At 36.2% G+C, this 20,402-nt stretch overlaps 2 protein-coding genes across 6 annotated transcripts; one reads left to right on the forward strand and one right to left on the reverse strand.

Moving 5' to 3' along the window:
* The first annotated feature begins 2,109 nt into the window (after nucleotides 1–2,109).
* LOC141438433 (uncharacterized) lies at nucleotides 2,110–3,836 on the forward strand. 2 transcript variants are annotated; one of them, XM_074102298.1, is made up of 3 exons: nucleotides 2,110–2,346; nucleotides 3,070–3,249; nucleotides 3,331–3,836. In XM_074102298.1, the coding sequence occupies exons 1-3, from the start codon at nucleotides 2,316–2,318 to the stop codon at nucleotides 3,825–3,827; spliced, it is 708 nt and encodes a 235-aa protein (XP_073958399.1). In that variant the 5' UTR covers nucleotides 2,110–2,315; the 3' UTR covers nucleotides 3,828–3,836. The 2 variants fall into 2 exon arrangements, with proteins under 2 accessions (XP_073958399.1, XP_073958398.1); XM_074102297.1 differs by having other exon boundaries at nucleotides 2,150–2,346; nucleotides 3,328–3,836.
* Nucleotides 3,837–4,099: 263 nt separating this feature from the next.
* On the reverse strand, nucleotides 4,100–17,249 carry LOC141438434 (uncharacterized). 4 transcript variants are annotated; one of them, XM_074102300.1, is made up of 5 exons: nucleotides 17,069–17,249; nucleotides 7,956–8,013; nucleotides 7,282–7,449; nucleotides 5,512–5,647; nucleotides 4,100–4,437 (listed from the first exon to the last, which is right to left on the reverse strand). In XM_074102300.1, the coding sequence occupies exons 1-5, from the start codon at nucleotides 17,121–17,123 to the stop codon at nucleotides 4,252–4,254; spliced, it is 603 nt and encodes a 200-aa protein (XP_073958401.1). In that variant the 5' UTR covers nucleotides 17,124–17,249; the 3' UTR covers nucleotides 4,100–4,251. The 4 variants fall into 4 exon arrangements, with proteins under 4 accessions (XP_073958401.1, XP_073958404.1, XP_073958403.1 ...); XM_074102303.1 differs by lacking the exon at nucleotides 7,282–7,449 and having other exon boundaries at nucleotides 5,512–5,755; XM_074102302.1 differs by lacking the exon at nucleotides 7,282–7,449 and having other exon boundaries at nucleotides 7,809–8,013.
* Between the last annotated feature and the right edge of the window lie 3,153 nt (nucleotides 17,250–20,402).

Raw genomic sequence — 20,402 nt, forward strand, 5'->3', positions numbered from 1 at the left:
ATGAGCCAGCGTTAACGTTCTCTTTTAATTAATCTCTCCCTCTCTCTTTTCCTCTCCTCCCTTGATATTCACCCTCAAAAAAACACACTTACCATAGAAAGCATATATAATAAAATAACCATAACTAATACTATTTAATGAGACTGTGGCTCGGTGAGTTGTAGCACTTACAAATGTTATTTTTTAGGTTGTCAATCCCCGTGGCTATGCTATTTTGAAATATTACCAAAGATTGAATCGACAAAAAATACCACATTGTCAGTGAAAAGCTGAAATCGCTAAAATATCACTTTGGTACGAGTATATGGCGCTTCAGCGATTTTATCTTTCCACTGGCGATTATATTTATCAAATCTGCGCACAAAATTTCACTACAGTCGGTTGAAAAATGCGACCTGTATAGGAGAACAAATATAGGTACTTAGCATTTTTGCCCAAGCTGAAAGGAAAATACTTCGCTCACGTTTCGATCTCGCTAGGTCAAGTAGGTATGGTAGAGTCATTTAACTATAATCCCTGTAACAGTGGCGGCGTAAAGGGGGCGGAGGGGGCGGTCCGCCCCGGGTACCAGCTTCAAGGGGGTGCCAAAGACAACGTGCTTCTGCATGACGTGTTGTACGAAGAAGTCGTAAATTATTTTATGCTACGCCGCCACTGCCCTGTAACTCTTGCAATGATAGCCCTTATAAAGTGATGTCAAAAATTCATTTATAAGGATCTTCATCACAACATTTAGAGTATTACATATTATGAGACATGTATTTTTTAATGAAGCGTTACTACAACTGTGACTGGAGGTATATGCTGGTATTATCTTAAGGAACCTTTAACCATTTTTTGTGATATTTATTTAATTCGCAAAATCTGGGGCCTGTCCTACTTATATTATAAATGTGGAAGTTTGTGAAGATGTTTGGAGGTTTGGATGTTAAGATGTTTTATATTTAGATGTTTGTTCCTGAATCACGCAATAACGGCTTACATGAAACTTGGCATACATAAATAAACAAAGATCTGAATTGAGACATAGGATGCTTGATATCTCGGTAATGTGTTGCGTTGCCATGGTAACAAGAATCGTGTAGGTAAGTAAACTGTTGTCGTTTTATGTTTCAAATTTGCATGGGCATAGGTAATACCTATGTATGGTATACAACAGTTCCAGTTAAGACGGCTTTAAGCTAATTCTAATGCGCGCGAAGCCGCGGGTTAAGGCTAGTAAATAATAAATAAATCCTATCCTACTATTAATATTATAAATGTGAAAATTTGTGAAGATGCTTGGATGTTTGGATGTTTGGATGTTTGGATGTTTGGATGTTTGGATGTTTGGATGTTTGGATGTTTGATGCTCAATCACGCAATAACGGCTCAACGGATTTACATGAAACTTGGTGTACCTACAGATAGACAAAGATCTGAATTGAGTCATAGGTAAGATACTTGATATCTCGGTAATGCGTTCCCGTAGGATAATATTTTAAGTTTAAACAAGAATGGAGTGCGCTGTCCAAAAACGGCAACGTACCTCAGCTTTCAAGATGAAGTGACGTGTTAACTTCGTTTGCAATCAGTAGATGGCGTTGTGCGAGCGAACGTTGTCCTTTCAAATTGTTACCGTAACCTTTTTCAGGGCAAACTCAGACATTTATATATTGCGTTGCCATGGTAACAAGAACCGTGTAAGTAAACAAGTAAACTGTTGTCAATGTAGGTATATTTCAAAATTTGCAAAATGGGTATACCTAATAAAATTATACGAACGCTGTTCTGCAATACAATGGCAACCCTTAGAAAATAATTTTTACAGTTGACATTGTATTGCAAAATGACAGCGGGTTGACTCAGTATTCAACTTATAAGTAAGCAAAGCTTGCGTTATGGGTACTAGGGCAACGGATCGGAATCGAACCCGGGACCTCAAGCTTCGTAGTCAGGTTCTCTAACCACTGGGCTATCCGGTCATCCAAAACTTTAATCGTTCTCTCTTAAAAAAATAATATTTCTTGACTCGTTAATTTAGGACGCGCCTAAAATTGGCAACAAATTATGTACCTACATAGGGGTATTCCTACTTCAATTTAATTCTTAGACGATATCAAACACTAGAAGTCTCCAGTTCACAAATACTTACTCGTGGTTAAGTTAAGATATAAATGTCATCATTACAGCACCTTGAGTGAGACAAAGCCTTAGTTTCGTACATCGGCGCATACGCCGGTAATTACTTCCTGCGGGACATCGTTTACAGCAATTTGCGTTGTTTATATAAGTCGACGCGCACGCAAGACGAGCTTTACTCGCCTCGTGTTACCATGGCTGTCCTCTTTTGCTTCACGTTTTGGAGTAAGACTAAATATTTCACAAACGTATCGTAGTTTCTGCTTTTTTAGAAAGTTAGATAAGATATAGCCTCAAAACATTCAAACATTCGGCCGTTTTCAGCGAGAGCGTTGGAGATGTAGTGATTGGAAGCCAGATAAGTAAATAGCTAAGAAAGTGTATCGCGGTGACTATTTATTAGTGCCAATTGCATACAAAATTTATTTCCTATAAAGATATTCTAATGCATATTTTCAATATGACCTATTATTAAACATTTAAAACTGACCAGCGATTGGCCTCACCTGATGATAAATGTAGATGAGGCTGATGATGCAGCTCACTGGTTCAGTAACAGCTTATTCATTCTAACCTTGAATAGCTCCAAATTGTAATTTCTTACTACGTCAGTAGCGTAAAGTTTGATTGTCATCAAGCTCAGATGAGCATTAACTACATATAAATACCTGCACTATAACCTTAGATACTATAACAGATGTTTTAAGACACTATATAATAAGTATTTTTATAACCACACAAGATATTAAATATCTATGTCAAAAGAGAGTATCTAAGTATTAGCGAGCCACCAAATTATTAAAAAAGTGTCACCTGATCCAAAACGATCCAGCGGGTATCTATCTTCGTTAATAATTTCATTTTTATTTTTATTCTTTATAATTTGCGCTCTCAAGTTTGAGCTTGCTAGAAATTACTTAAACTTTTAATTATTTTTTTTTGTTTCAGTATTAGTTGCATCAACTCACAGCGTTTCATCAAAACTGGGCTTTGATGAATCCGAAACAACTTCTATAATATCAAATTCGAGCACAACCAACGATGAAGACGTTGAAGTTAAACATACAATTGTAGTATCAACAAAACTTAGAAACAATAACAGAAGAGGACTTCATTCAAACAGTGATGGTATGTACAAAAATAAATTTTAGCAAACATCAGTAGGTATTTTTGAATGGATAGCAAATGATGTTAATATGTTTCTAGCAGATGCAGGTACACTCACTTACGACATAAGTCATGCAGCAAACAAAGACGATAGCGGTGAAGTTCCAGTAGTATACGGCCTAAAGTCGGTAGATACCACACAAATAAGAACTCCTGACACTCGTTTCAAACCAAAAGTGTATCCCGACTCTGTGTTTATAAATAGAAACATTAGGGATCAAGACGACCACTACCCTAATGCGGCGACCAACCCAATGCAATGGAAACCTTCTAGTTTCTTTAACAACATCAACTGGTGGAACCAAGACAATGGAAACCAGGTTTACCGTGCCCGAAGTGACATACCCGATAATCGAAGTGCTGTTAAGTTCCACAGGAAGATCACAGATGACGGTATGAAAGAATTTTACTGTAGAAAGTGCAGGGAATTTAACGGGCAGGGAGCCAAAGGTTGTGGTCAACAACGACGGAACGCTTGGGTTTACGACACTACGACGCCAAGGATGAAGTTGGATGGAAAATTGGCCAAATTAAACTAGTTTCTTTGTCATTGTGTTTTATTGTATGTCCTCACGATACGTCGAGCGACGCATGTGTGTCGTTGATTTTATCTCAGACCTTGAGATGATGTTCAGGATGTGGAAAAGTATGTACACTGTACATCCAACTAAAGATACTTAACATACTGTTTTAACAACACGTCGAATATTTATGGAACATCAGTGTTCTGAACACTTTGAAATGACAATATATCACATATACGAGTAGGTACTAAGTAGGTACAATTTATCTTTCGATAAAATAAAAGAGCTTGTATCTCACTTATTCTAAAGTTAACATGAAGGGTTCACAGCACTTTATTGCTTATTAGTAATTTACATTTTAAGATAAGTACTATACTTTTGCACATAATGCTGTTTTATGAAACTAAATCGGATATGATGCCGTTGGATCCTGGAGGCGTTAATTCTCGACCTTGTAGTGTGTCACTTTCCCGTTGTTATTAACCAAAGTTTCCGCTACCCGGTGGGAGCTTGGCATTCCGTTATTATTGGTCGAAGCGGAATACGAAGAACTGGAGACGCTCATGTAGTTCCCTGCCCCGGGACCGTCCGAGAACCGCTGAGTAACATCCACGTTTGGCGTGTTCTGAAACATCAGTTCACCTTGGTTGGAGATATGGTAATAAATAAATATTCATAAAATCGTATAAGTGTAGGTACATTTTAGATACTTAACAAGCAATTTTATCAATTAATGGGAGACCTGGCTATGGCTGGCTGGCTACATCCGGGACATTCAGATTTAAGATCCTGGCAACCAATAGTACAACCAAAAGTTTTGACAGATCAACTTTTATATTGTTGTATTATCTGCAGTAAGCTTGTTAACTGTAGGTAATGAACAGGTAAACAAGCGTAAATGATAGACCTATCCTCAGCAGTTGTTTGATTGACTTTCTTTGAAAATTAAAGGTTATTTTAGTCCCTTTCCAAGAACATAAGGTTACCTTGTTTTTTGTTAAAATAATATCACAACTAATCATTTGAATTTCGAAACCGAAAAACCAGCCAACATTCCAAATGAATTTTAAAATACCCTTGTTTACCACCAATATTAACAGGTAACAGTGGTCAACGGGCTGCTCACTGACTTTCAGGACACCGATGTGTTCGCCGGCAAATGATATTTTTATTAACTTCTTGCGTAATTCAAATTTGTAATTAAATTCAGGTTGCTTTCATTGTCCTATCTATGCCCTATGTGTTTCCTATTGTATGTGTCTTTGTATTATCAAACTTAGTTAATAGGTGCTTTGGTCTAAACTGTATAAGCCTATTAACGTTTGTGGAAATAAATAAATAAATAAAACCATCACCATCAAATAACACTTGAAGAGATTTATATTATCAATCTTCTTCAACTTTAAAGATTTTTTTTTCTATGTTTAATAAGAATGTAGCGTTTATTTACACATCAGCAATCTATGTAAAGTGATTGTCAAGCGCGACTGCATTTTAGTCACGATCACGAATGAATGCCGTCATACCATGCAATGGTAATATAAAATGACGCCATGCGGATAAGATTGAATAAGTAAATCGAATTATCTTAAATTGTATATTTTTATTCATCTACGGACATGTTATTTGTACGTACTACGCATTCAGGAGAATCTCTGAGACTCCAAAATATAGTTTATTTTATAGCATTTATGCTTACCGGGTTACCAGGACTAATAGCGGCCGTTTGATGAGTGTATCCTGGCGCAGCTACCCCGGACGCGAAGGCGCTGTTGTCATTGTTGCCAAAAGCCGCAAAATTACCGAACCCAGGCATGCCGCCGAACGGAGCGAACCTAGAGAAGTCAGCATTCATGAAACTAGCCTGATTCGACGTTATGTCGTAGGCTTTCTTAGCAGTTTCTAATGCCTTTCTCTGATATTCTCTATTCGAGTTAAATACCCTGCAAATCAAACAAACCATGAACACACGCCCAACTCACAATAAGCCTGGTATAGAAAAAATAAATGGAATTCAAAAGAATACTGATTGGATATTGCTTTGTTTTTGAAATAGTTACTAACGCAATTACAATGATGTCCCTTGCAATGCGCATTGAGTTTAGTAATACCAACAAAGAAACTAAGGCAAGGCAAAAAACTAAGGGTTATGAATCGCGTTTCTTATGAAGAAAAAGTTTGTAGATCAAAGACAATTTCCACTCGGTATGTAAATTAAAAACCATTTAAAATTACTAAAGCCAGCGCTATTAAGAAAAAAACCAGACAGTAAGCTTAAAAAGATATTGTTATAAGCTAGATAGATAGATAGATAGGTTTATTATGGAAAATGACATGCCAAATACTCGCAAATACACTAAACCGTGTGAAAAAGTGATTGTTCTAGGAATCCATGTAGTTCAAACCCTGTATTTAAGTTAAGTAAGGGAAGAAAAGCAGAGGGTCGTGGGTTCGAGCCCCGGCTCGCACCTCTGAGTTTTTCGAAATTCATGTGCGGAATTACATTTGAAATTTACCACGAGCTTTGCGGTGAAGGAAAACATCGTGAGGAAACCTGCACAAACCAGCGAAGCGATTCAATGGTGCGTGCGAAGTTCCAATCCGCACTGGGCCCGCCTGGGAACTATGGCCCAAGCCCTCTTGTTCTGAGAGGAGGCCTGTGCCTAGCAGTGGGACGTATATAGGCTGGGATGATGATGATGATGAAGGGAAGAAAGTATAGTGGAGCAGGCCTCTTGGGTACAGGAGGTCGATCAAGAACATGTTCTAGCGCAAACAAAAGAGGGAAATAATTTAGAGGTTCAGGAACTAACGGACGAAGTCGCCGCAGCGGCCGAAGTGGCTTCAGTGGCCGTAGTGGCGGAAAAGGTAGCAACTGCATTGATCGAGAGTTTAGGCTCCGAGCTACTCTGCGACTGCGTGAAATGGAAGAATTTGAATTTATCAAGAATATGATTGCAGAAAGAAAAGTTACTATTGCGTAGTTTATATTGTGTTTTCGGGATCATCAAGAAAGTAGCGACAGAGATATTTTTGAAAGAAGTTTGCAATGCAAATGCTCGGAAAGCATTTTTTTACATGGATCAACATATCCATAATCTGTATATTTCCCGCAGATGTCGTAAGTGTGCAGAAGAGACGTAAAAATCTTTTCTTATTATTTAATGTATGTATAAAATGTAAAAAAATTACCCAAATTGTGTATTTATCCTAAACACGTTGTATTTGAGTAAAATAAAGGAGAACAGTATAATGGAGCAGACCTCTTGGGTACGGGAGGTTGATCAAGAGCACATTTTAACGCAAACAATGAAGACGGAAATTTAGGGGTTGAGAAACTAACGGAAGAAGTGGCCGTAGGGGCGGTAGTGGCCGAAACGGTAGCAACGGCGGTAGTGGTGGCAGTGGAGGTAGTGGCCAAAATGGTAGTAGCGGCGGCAGTGGCGGTAGTGGCCAAAACGGTACGAACCGCCTTAGTGGCGGCAGTGGCCGCAGTGGCCGAAACGGTAGCAACGGCGGTAGTGGTCGAAACGGTAGCAACGGCGGTAGCGGTGGCAATGGCGGCAGTGGTCGAAACGGTAGCAACGGTGGCAGTGGAGGTAATGGTGGTAATAATGGGCTCCGGGCTACTCTGTGACTACGTGAAATGAATTAATTTGAGTTTATCAGGAATATAATTGAAGATAACTTGATACTTGATTAATTTATTATTTAGATGTGACTTTACTAACAGTCGCTACTATCTGAGGTGGAAAAGTGTAAGTCAGCACAAGAACAGAAATAAAATAGATGAACCTTGTTCACGCTAAAAAGAACTCGTTACCTTAGTTGAGGTAGCGCACTCGGAAGTAACGACAAAATCTTGAACAGCTACAATTTAAAATAAATATTAAATCATAGTAAAATAATCCTACGCATGCCAGAAAAACCTTTTACCACTGCGGCATGCCTGAACCTTCACCGGAAGCTCATGCTGAGCGACCAAAGTCCTCTTACTCTTGCAGGAGATTTTCGAAGTTTCTAAAATATTCTGGGAAAAAATCGTCAAAGTCTGGTTGGAAGGGCACTGGGTTGAAATGTTCCAAGTTGTCCTGATTGCCTAGGTTGATCTGGTCGTCTTTCAAGCCATATGTGCCACCGTACCTATTTCCGTTTGAATCTTGATAAGCGTACGCGCCGACTCCGCTGGGATGGGGTACGCCTGAAAATAAAAACAAAACTGATTAGTTAACCCTTTTGGAAAAAGGAAGTCAAAAGGATAAAGCATACAGGGTATGAGAAAAATCCTTCATTGTATACTACATCCTCTTACTTGCAATTCTTCTTTTAAAGTAACTACGGTTGTGGGCTTAAAATTTAATTGTCGAATCACAATACAGCGCGAGAAATATTTACATTCGCATTATCGGTATTTTAAGATAACTTTGTCAATGTACTTGTACAAACCTTTAGCCATTTATTTTATGCAAATTAAGAGTTATTTTTAAAAACCTTTTAGTTACGAGGGGCTTCCTCAACGCACAATCAGCCTTCCAGACTAATATAGCGACCGCATGATAACTAACATGACTTACGTAACCACATAATGAATTGCAATAATAGTTATGATCAGACCACCATTATTAAGAAGCTTACCTAACCAATTAACACCAGTCATAGGTACAAATTACAAATAGATATCTCATAAGCATCGCAGCGTTGTAAAAAGATGCCCCGTGTCGGAGACCATAGTATAAAAGTGAGGTCGTGCCAGAACACTTAACTCGGATACCCATTAAAATTGCTACAAAAACACCTTCTGAGATCATTGTTTGGATGATGGGAAAACCTATGCAAACTGACATGACTAAAGGACCAAAAAATATTCCACACGGGTGTTAAATACCGAGAAGTATGGTTAAAACAATCAACACATTACTTATATACAGAATTTGTAGGTACACGAGTAGTGATGGCAAAGTATTAACAGGGACAGTCCCTGTATAACATAAGTGACGTGCAAGTTATTTCGACACTCTTAAGACTTAAGATATTGGATTGGAAACGTTGATCGCTCCATAATAACCACAAATTAAACGGCTCAACTCACAATTATTATACTCGTAAGTAGGTACATAACGATCTAACAAGCTAACAACTTACAAAAAAAAAACACTGTCTTAATAATTCTTAACCGTCTTGCTAAAACACAAATAATCCAATTTCGTTTTCCTGATCGAAGATTGCACAATAATTGGAAATAATCAATTCAAATACAAACAACACACCTGTTCAATAGCTGAAGTGTCGCGAAATGAAATGAAACAACCTTGTGTAGGTTATGTTATGGCGGAGTCGTGCGCATGTGGCCCGATGAGTAAGCACGTTAATTATTGTTTGTTTGCACCCATGCGCTTTATGCGCAAAAGATTTCTCAGAAAAAAATAAGATAAGGTAATTCTAAAGGTGTAATCTGATCATTTAAATTGAGATAAACTGCAAGTGCGAGCTGGCCTTGACCATAGTTAGTGCCCGCAAAAGTGACAAAAGCAGCAAAAACAAGTACAGTCGAGTTCATAAACTTGTGAGTTGTGAGCAAAAATTTGATCACCAATATCTGAACACGACTCTATTGTTAACGGCGTCGAAGCTAAGTAAATACAGGTCGATTCATAAGACCTGGCGCGAATGGATTGAATGAGTGAATGAAAATATAATGTGTGTTACCTATTTGAATACACTTCACACAAATGAAAATAACATGCATCAGTCATTTTCCTACAAAAATGTCTAAGTAATATTTCTTTCGTTCAGTCGTTTTCGTCGTGTTCAGCTTGTGTGAATCAACCTGTAGCACAGAAGTTTAGTACTACCGTGCCTGTAGGTAGGTATGTAGTCGTCACAACAGTTGAGTCTTTCGTTTACGATGAAAATAGAGATTAATGTAGGTGTCATTTATGGCTATCGATTTCTGCGATAAGCGCTTAGGGATTTTATAAAAGGCTATGGAGATAATCATAGTAGGACTTACATATACAAATAGTGTGTTGATTGGTATTCGTAAGTTTCGTACCGCAACCAGTTAATTTTTGTGTATAAATTGTTTGTACCTTTTTACTCTTTAATCCTAACTTTTGTAAATAAAAACTAATAAAACTTTTGTAATAAGTGCTTTTGTAGTCTTAAAATCGATTTTTACCACGCATAAAAATAAAGCCTTGAGTGACTGACTCGTCAGTTCCCAGCTCAAACCTTAGGACTTGCAAATACTTAATGCAAACGAGGAAATAAGAACGAATTTTTGGAAATGATAAATAATAATATAGGAATACGAAGTTTTGCGACAAGGGCAAAGCTGTGAGCGCAAAATAGTTTGGTTGGACAGACACACTACGGTGCGTCTTGATTCGGACAGCAAATAATTAAAAAACTAGCAAATCGTTTTAGCCGTTTGTTCTATTGAAATGGCGGATGTTAAAGACTAAAATACGATAAAAAAAAGCTATTTGCATCTCACCTGAGGCGTCGGATGAAGCCCGTTAGTGTTTAATCAAACTGGTATCGCCTGTCTTGGCTACTGTTCATTGACGGTTTCTGAGACATGAAATTAGCTTTTTAGATGGTAATTTTTAATTTTTCTACCGTATTTTTTGCTTGCGCAATCATTTTTGACACTACGCTTTCGACGATAGACACATGCGTGGTCCAGAGATAGCGTAGGTATTTAGTATCGGCCAAGAAAATGAGTGCCCATTGGATATAAACCCCAATAGTACTTGTATCATTACTATGCATGCATGTAGTCATTTATTAACTAGTTATCTACAACGATTTAAAAGCTTGTTCATGTAAAATAATTACTAAGCTGTATTGTGTTTGTTTTTAAAGTAGTAAACCCCATGTGTGCCCGTTGGTTTAAATAACGCGTATAAGTACAGGAACTTTCGTTTACGTTAATCTAGTTAATGTAGTACTAAAATTTTAATGAGGGTGTCACTTTTTAAAATTATTTTATAGCATCTTAAACAAAACAATATTTAAGCGGGTCACGTACGTGATGGTAAGGATATGTATAATAGGCGCCTTTTTTGAAGGCAACCATTTCCAAGTTATTCGGAAACACCGCCTTAGGAAATCCATAACACAAATTAGTACTGTAGGGCAATAAATAATAAACTTCGTAAGCGTGAGAATAAAAACTTATGTAAAATTGGAGTTCCCTTTTCACCGCCATTTCACCAAATGTTAAGTGAAATCAATATCCATAACACAAAAACTTAGTATTGTAACAAGTAGTTTAGCCGCCAGTCAAATTTTGCACTTAACCACTTAATAAGCACTTCATAGGCATGTTGACGACATTTTTGACACTGTGTAGAGACACAGGATTGCTTAGCTTGCGACATGGGTAACACGCGATAGCAATAAACTTTTCGCCCTAGTAGTATTTTCACTATTTATTTGACAATGGGATATTCAATTATTGTAAATTCTAAAAATAGATTTGGTGTATTACTTATTTCACTTGTGACAATAATTCAATAGAAGTTTGCCGTTAAATGGTTCTACCATTAGTTAAGGTCTACATGGAAAGTTTATGCGTCTGTGGCAAACCAATTAAGTTATTTGGCATAATAAGAGAGCCTAATTAAAATAATCATCGTCATTCTGTGAATAAAACTTCCTTGTGTGAAAGTAAAGCGGCGACAGCAAAGGCATCGCCCACGCGTAAATAAATCTTGCAATTTAGGAATGCCAATTCGTAGTAAATTTTGGTCATTTTGAACTGTTAAATGGCTTTTACAATAATTATTCGGACTTTCGAAACACCTTATTCTAAATGATTTACATAGATAAATTACCGATTCACGAATTAATGTGTGAACGTTATTTTTAACCAATATTGACAACAATGATACAACTTGCTGGTATTAAAATGCGGAATTTTATGAGCACGCTCGTGAGCATTAGTATGTTTGTTACTTTTTAAAGCTAAATATAATGGATAAAAGACCTATACCTGACCACCTATATATATATTTTTTATTTATTTAATGAGAACAAGCAGCGCCGAAAGGAAAGAAAAAAATAACGTGTGTTCTGTCATAGCTCTCATCCGCACTGCATGTTAATTTTACGTTATTATAAAAAAATGTTTTATTTTCATTGATTTACACCCAAAGATCAGTTTAAAGACTACAGTCTCTACAGTAGATATGCAAATAGCTGGAATTTTTGAATCAACATATAGGCCACTTTTTTATCCCGATATTCTCACGGGATCGAAAATTATAGTTAAGTACCAAAATGTTTATCGCAGTTTATGCAGGGATATGAATTTTGTCATCATTGAATCGTGAATGAAGACTACGATGTAACTTTTGGAGAATTCCTAATTTTATTCAACTAGCGCCAGACCAAAGATTCACGCGAGCGAAGCCGCGGGTAAAGGCTAGTGAATATTTATTTTTATACCTGTGACTATGACCTGGTGACGATATTACCTCCTTGTAATATCGTCACCATTTTGTAAAAATCTCACATCTAAAATCAATGAGTTAACAAAATTGACCCTTAAAATAATTTACTAGAAGTTAACTCAGAAACATTTTCGAGTTTGAAGTACAAGTTTTATAAAAGAAGTGATGATATTTATTCCTTTGTAATTACCAGTTCATTGATGATGCTAAAGTGACAAGATACTAGGGTAGCAGTACCGTTTTAGGCCACCTTAGACCGTTGTAGTGAGTTTTCAAAAGTTTACTGAAACAAATAAAAATGTGTGGTGTTTTATTATTACTAATTTATTTCAAACGTATATTTAAACAATAAATGGCCATAAACGGTACTTCTGCCCTAATTTGAAAGGCTAACATAGTTAGCAATAAGTCGTTTTAACCCTGGCTACAAAATGTATGGAGCAAAAACCGTCTGACGCAAATCGTCTAACAAGTTAATTTGGACGGCATAGAATTAAAGTGAAGGTAACATTAATTACTTAACGATCATCATCATCATTAATCTCCCATTAAAACGGCGTGGCAGGTGGCTAACAGATTGATTGCTTGCTTTATTGCTGCTTCGTCCTCATATTTTATTATTTGTTTACTCATTTTCACAGTTAATATTCTCGTAGAAGTTATACTATACCTTGAAAACATAGTTCAATTTGTTTTAAATTTCTTCTTACCAGGTAGGTGTAAGTAAACTTCTTAAAGGAAATGTTTGATTAAGTTCCCGAGGGGAAATATTTTGTTGACAGGGTCATCAAGGAAGTCACTGCAGGTCTCGGAATGAATGGGTTTGGGCCGTAGTTTTCACGCGGGTTCAGTGCAGATTGGGAACTTTACACAATCACCATTGAATTTCTTTGCAGGTATGTGCAGTTTTCCTCACGATGTTTTTCTTCATCGTAGAGCTCATGGTAATTAAAACGTCTGGACGGATTTCGATGAAATTTGGTATGGATTAACATAGATCACTTTATTGTAGTCTAGGAAGTTGTGTACTTTAGGAAATGAGGGCTAAAGATAGGCGAATATCGCTAGATGGTGTTAGTATCGTGAGATTTTTTGACGTTACGGTCTTGCTTGCAATTGGCTACTAATCCCGCAATCTCTACCAGGCGGTAATTTTACAAGGTTTTCTATATACCATTTAAACGAAGATCACTATATAAAAGATGTATATTTTCCAGAGGTCGTATTGTCTAACGCGCTGACGTTAGCACCTAACCATCTCTTTATTACCCTCGTCTTATAGGTACCGTGTGACAGAAAGAAGTGATGAGAACCATTGGGACAGTAAGGCCTCACGGTTGGTGTAGTCAGGTAAATTGGTGATGCAGTTTATTATTAAAGCGTGTAATATTAGTTTTTTCTTAACTATACCTACCTAATTACACATTCCTAACCACTTCAATTCATATTCCAATCACGCGGAAATGACAAAAAATGTTTGTCATCGTATAAGCTATTGTAGAGCTATTGTCTTTTGTTCCGATCTATATAAGAACTTGCCTATGTACATACACGTGCTACAAACACATCTTTGAAGCGTAATTCATATCAGCTATTAAAAGTCGGCATTAATTAATTGTACGTTGACCAACAAATCAACGAACAATATTTACATAGGTAAACATAAGATATCGTTAAACGAATTAAAAAGAAGGCTCTCGATGTTAAATGTGATGCCGTCTCCGTCTATTCGAACAAAACAAATAGAGAGGGCATCACGCCTAACCGCCAGTTAAGACTAATCAATGGATGGTGAAACAGCCCCTTAGTAGTTTGAAATAAATAATTGCCAATTGAGTTGGCTAATAGGTATGCTAGCGAAGTCACACTTCAGTATTACTCTGCGAAATGTATGGTAATCCATCATGTTTAGAAAGCTGATAAAAAATATGTCAATTCATGTCAAATCCCCTTTTATAATTTTATTCACAAGTAAAGTTCGTTAAATGGATAGGCTCTCCTGGTTATTTTTCACTAAATAATCACATCATTGACATCTTTTCTGTATCGTTTACTAATGAGGGCTATCGCGTATGAATTCGCCACTAGAGGCGCTAGTGTAGCGTGAGGTCTCCGAAATGTCAAATCTCATAGTTTTTGGGTGAGCTACGCGGGTTTATTTATAATTAGAATAATTTTGTGAATATTTTGCAATATCTGAAATTAATTATGACAAATATGCGTTCCGCGGCAATGAATGTCTGTGTTTTGAGACAGTTTTGTCTTTCGGAAACCTTTGTCCTCCCTTTTTTCCGAACAAAACGGGGACTATGCAACACTGTAGCATGCTCGATATTTTTATGGTACGGTTTTAAGGTGTATTAAATATTGTTTTAATCTAAACTTTGTTTTCACGCCCGTAATAACAGACTTTGAAAGCCATATTTAAAAACCTCACGCAACAGTGCGCCATCTAGTGAGACAAAAAAAGGATAGGGCTCATTGGGCTTGACAGATTACAAAGTTAAAAAGCGCATTTAAGAGAAGTTAGAAGGCTCTACTTGTACAAAAATAAAATTCGATCAATAAACTAAATAGCTTTTTTTCGTGACTAATCGAACCTAGTTATCGGGCTGAGGTGAGAAGCGTTGCGAAGCGATACCATGCTATAAATCAAATTCGAAATGCTTTGGTGAATACAAACAAAGCAAAACATGAGAGGCATATACATTGTTATTATATTTTCACCACAAAACACCTCATTAACAAGCTTTTTGAATCACTAAGATACACACACACTTTAGATTTCAGCTATCAGGACTAGACTTTTATTTTTTAATTTCCACATACTGTTTAAGGGTTTTATGCCTGATTTATAATTATAAACAATCTGTGAGTAAAATATAGAAACAGCGATGTTATGACTTCAAACAGTAGCCTTCGGTTCAATTCTTCTCATTACCTAGGCGACGGACATCTGACAAGTAGCTTCCCTAACGTTGGTTATTGTCTTCGAGTTATTGTTTTGGCCGTGAAAAATGGAGATTTCTCGTTTCCTGCGCACTGTTACGCTAATGAGCAGTAATTGGTAATAACCGTCCCGATGTTTTTTAATAGAATAGCATTTTAAATTATTGGCGATTCATACAAAGTATCAGCACTGAATGAGTATGTACTTACTTACAACCCGAACATTCTTTAGGGTTCCGGAGCCAAAATGGCAAAAACGGAACCCTCCGTCCGTCCGTCCGCGGCTTTGCTCAGGGACTATCAATGCTAGAAAGCTGTATTTTTGCACGAATATGTAAACTATGCCGACAAATTGGTACAATAAAAATTTAAAAAAAAAACTTTTTTAGTGTACCACGTAAAATGGGGGTATTTTTTTTTTCTCATCCAACCTTGTACTGTGGGGTATTATTGGATAGGTCTTTTAAAATCATTAGGGGGTTGCTAGAACGATTTTTCGATTCAGTGATTTGTTTGCAAAATATTCAACTTCAAAGTGCAAATTTTCATTAAAACCGAGCGTCCCCCCCTCTAAAATCTAAACCGGTGGTTGGAAAATTTAAAATATTAATTATTTTTTCGTAATGGCTACGGAAACCTATTTTGGGCGTGCCCGACACGCTCTTAGTCGGTTTTTTTATTTGTGCACCCAGGGTCGTAAAGGAAATGTACCTACCCATGCAGCCCTGATCAAAAGTTTTTTTTTAAATATTACTCGGATTTTTAATTTATCGAGGATTGCATTCACAGGTACTAACTAATTCACAATTAAACTAAGCTGTAATAATGGAGATCATCAAAATGTTTAGTTCGATCGATTAAATAATATCAATAATTAGACTCCAAATCGAAATATTTTTATATCATAAATTTTATTTGAACATCTGCGTAGAAAAAACTACTTATCTTCTGACAACAATTTAAAATTAGATAAACCCTCCTAATTAGCGAGAACCCGTTCGTGAACTTGTTTCACTAATATTGTTAAAAACAAATAATCAGGCTGAAGTGTAGAGCAACCGTTGATCACTTTTTGTCAAAGGTGAATAAAAAAAACAAAACCAATAATAAATTTAAATATATAAGGCCTTTCTATTCTTATGTGCCAATCGTCAATCAATGTTACTTTTAAAGAATCCTTGTTTTTATGCACTTACATTTTAACGAAGCTTCTTAAGGTATTCGTTTATTTTTAACTATCTATATCTGATACAGACTTAATGTAGATCAGTTATTATAGAATTTGGCTTTTATAAATGAAACGGTGTATTGTTAAGTACAATGAACACTTTAGACAATTTGAAGCAGTGTTTACGTCCAGTCCATGTTTTAAATTCTTTGCTGGATAACTGGGGTGTTAATTTAAATATAAGTTTAAATTTTAAATAGTAGTTTCTAATTTATTTTATGACCTTCAATCATTTATCATTACAGTGTTGTGATAAAAAACAGGTAAAGCTTTTAACGGCGGATGTAAAGCGGCACTTGGTCGGAAGTTATTTTTTGCCGAACTTAGAGCATGTAGGTAGGCAACAGTACATAAAAAAATAACCGTTCTTTATAGTAATCTCACACGATTATTAATGATGTTCATTTAAAGTTCCAATAATGTTTTTGTTGCCTTTGTAGAACCGTATTTAAATAATTTCAAAATTCGACCAGGGCACTATAAAAATCACGGAATAATCGTAATGTATGATGATTGTTTATGTCAATATAACATTGGCGGCAACATTGACCTCGGAGGCACTAAACTAATGTAGATTAACAATGATGATTCACGTGATGACAATATGAATATCAACTTACCGCTAATCCAGCCAAACTGCATGCACACAGCACTGATTAAAATGAGCCGCTTCATGATGCCGACTCGAATGCTTATATCGATTAATAATCGATAAGTTAAAACTTGTTCTGTTCTGACTTGCTTCGGTCTGACACGAGTATACTCCAAGACGGTCTAGCGTTTAGTGCCAGCCGAAGAATCCTGCACTCCATATAAATATTTTCTACTTGCTTATCACCACATCGACATATGTTCCACTTTGAACTCTCAGCGTACCCACGCAAAGGCTATTTCCTTAACTGAGCCAATAATTGGTAGAGTTAATGTTCTAAGAACTATTGTATTAGGATTACCATAATAATAGCAGAAAGCCTTCCACTTCGCTGAAAACATTTTTCACGAGAAGGCTACGTCCTTTTACGTAAAATGCGCAAGTTCTAGACGAAAACGTTAAAAACATGTTTTGGACTAATTGAGGAAATACCTTAAGACAATGGTAACTGCTTTGTGGGTATGTCTTGATTAGCATTTATTGAATAGGACTCGCACTCTCATTCCTCAATAATAATATCCATCCTTTATATATTAGATACAATAACTTGAATAACTAATAACGCGATCATCGGCTTCCGCTGATAATGTTATTCATCAAAAAGATCTTCAAAAAATACCAGAAAATGAAATTGTTGTTTTGGAGTCCAGTAGCACAAATAAAAGTCGGAAATCAGCTTTTTCCAAATCAATCAATTGAAGCCAAATGATATTAATGGTATGTTTTAGTTACTTACTTGAAAGCTTTTGCCACCAAGGTGAAGGTCGGAATGGAAGAAAGAGCTATTTTCGGCTCATTCAGAAAGCCGGCGTCATCCTGGCAATATTTTAATGCGATAGTCAGTGAATGTGTGTTTATTGGCTGATCTTTCGCTCTCAAACGGCAGAAAGAATTTGGATGATATTTGGTGTTTAGATAGCTCGACAACTGAAACAACACACATGCTACTTTTTGTCTCAGTATGGAATCGGGATTTATGCATATAAACCCAAAATTAACCCGATAATTTTCGACATAAGATGTTGCATGGGTATTATTTATACGACATAAACGAAGACTACTTTTTAATTATTGAAATTTTCTGAATTCATAAAAATCTCGATTGAAATTTCAATTCAACTGTTAATACGAGCGTAGCCGCGAGTAAGGGTTAGTAAATAATACATGTTAATGACTGAATTAATACCTTATCGTATTCATTCCATTGTTAATTTCCTATGACGGTTTATTGATGATGGTAAAGTGACAAGATACTTATTAGTGATGTAACAATACGAATATTCGTATTAGTAGAATATCATGATGATATGTGTAAAGAAAGCTTTCTACTGTTGTCATCGTATTGTCGCTGACCGTCTTGGATTTTAGTATTGATTTTTATTTAGCTTTTGGCCAGAGTAGGGCTGGGATTTAAAAAAGTACAAAGCCGCGAAGAACTTTAAATAAGTAACTTTGTGTGTAGTCCACGAACGAATGTCATTTTTTGAACATTCGCGAATGCGAATGCGAATATCTGCTACCAACATTCGCTAATGCGAATGCGAATATTCAGTTTTTCGTTCTGGCGCCAAATTGTCTATGGCAGTCTCGTTCGACCGAAGTGCGTTCCGTTTGTTCTTGTTCCGAGAAATACCGAGTTTTTACTAACGCATCGCGAAGTAAATAAATAAATACCTAATAAGTACCAAATGATTAAGTGAATACTGATAATGTAATTAAAAAACATAAGAAATGAATGTATTTTGATTTTATTAACCTACTATTATCTAATAATTGTATTTTTTAAAAATATTCATATTCGCAAAACATTCGCAGAAATTTTGCGAATGCGAATGCGAATATGCGAATATTCGCGAATGCGATGAAAATAACAGTTCTGTCGCTATAAACATCCCCAGTTTTTTTTTACCCACACTCGCTAAAACTCAACTGGCAAACCAACTCAGATTTTAATGGCTCATTTTAGTCCTTCGATAAAAAATCTATTCAAGTTTTACCTTATACAAAGTCTGTACAAAGTCACGTGTAGGTAAGTTGCTAATGTTGCTAGGTAAATTTAACTGATGTGGCAAATTTAATATTATTGCCAACGAAATAAAATAAATAGTATGAATCGAATACAATCACTTCGCAATTTTAAGCTTTACGATGCAATTATAAAAAAAAATCCACTCCTTTAGTGTTATTTGTGCCCTACTTAATCACGAACACTAATCTATGAACATACATAACATGATTCTGGAACATTTTATGCAACAGTTGTATAACAGGGTTCAAAAAAGGTGTGGCGTGAGTTACGATGTGAGCTTTAGCGAACGTCGTGAGAAAAAGACGCCACGAGCTTTTTTTGACTTACTTATACAACGTTGCATACAATACTTTTTCTTTAACTTATTAATTACAATACAAAATTAGAGAAAAAGTTAACTTTAAATGTTTACATACTTTAGTAAAAAGTATGGCAAACGCAAAGAGAAGGTAAACAACAATAAACAAGTGAGAAATATGAAAATGTCAGAATTTGACTAAGTTAAATTTTGTTTTTTACTTGCCTGTGACGCTGTTAAAAATACGCGCTACATAAATGTTGGCAGGCTATGGAATATGTTCGGTAAGTTTTTATTCTGTATATAAAAACCATATAAAATATGTAACTGCCTGCACGTTAGCCTGTCCGAATGTACGAATTAAGAAAAAATGCCGGCCAAGAGCGTGTCAGACACGCCCGAAATAAGGTTCCGCAGCCATTACGAAAAAATTAAGTAATATTTTTCTAAGGATTTCGTATTTTGTACGGAATATTCCAAGTTTAGGTTTATTTTGTACCTTAGGCTGCTATTTACTCTTAAACTACTAATAATTCTTAAGAAAACTTAACCGTTATAGTTTTCCTTGTAAGTTTGATATACTTACTACCATCCTGAATTCTATGGGAGGTACTCTAAAAAAATGTTTTTTGATTTTTTATTGTACCATTTTGTCGGCATAGTTTACATATATATTCGTGCAAAGTTACAGCTTTCTAGTATTGATAGTCCCTGAGCAAAGCCGCGGGCGGACAGACAGACAGACATGGCGAATCTATAAGGGTTCCGTTTTTGCCATTTTGGCTACGGAACCCTAAAAAGTAAGTGGCTGCAGTATCGTTTTAGCAACATTACGATACAGTGCTGTTGTGGGGAATAGGCAATATAGACTTTTCCAGAATCTTGTTATGTATGCTGTTATATTACTGTTCGTAAATCACAGATTACAGTATAGGAGTAGAAAAAGTCTATAATTATTGTCTATTCCCCATGACA

The sequence above is a fragment of the Choristoneura fumiferana genome, chromosome 18, assembly GCF_025370935.1.
Source record: "Choristoneura fumiferana chromosome 18, NRCan_CFum_1, whole genome shotgun sequence".
NCBI lineage: Eukaryota > Metazoa > Arthropoda > Insecta > Lepidoptera > Tortricidae > Choristoneura > Choristoneura fumiferana.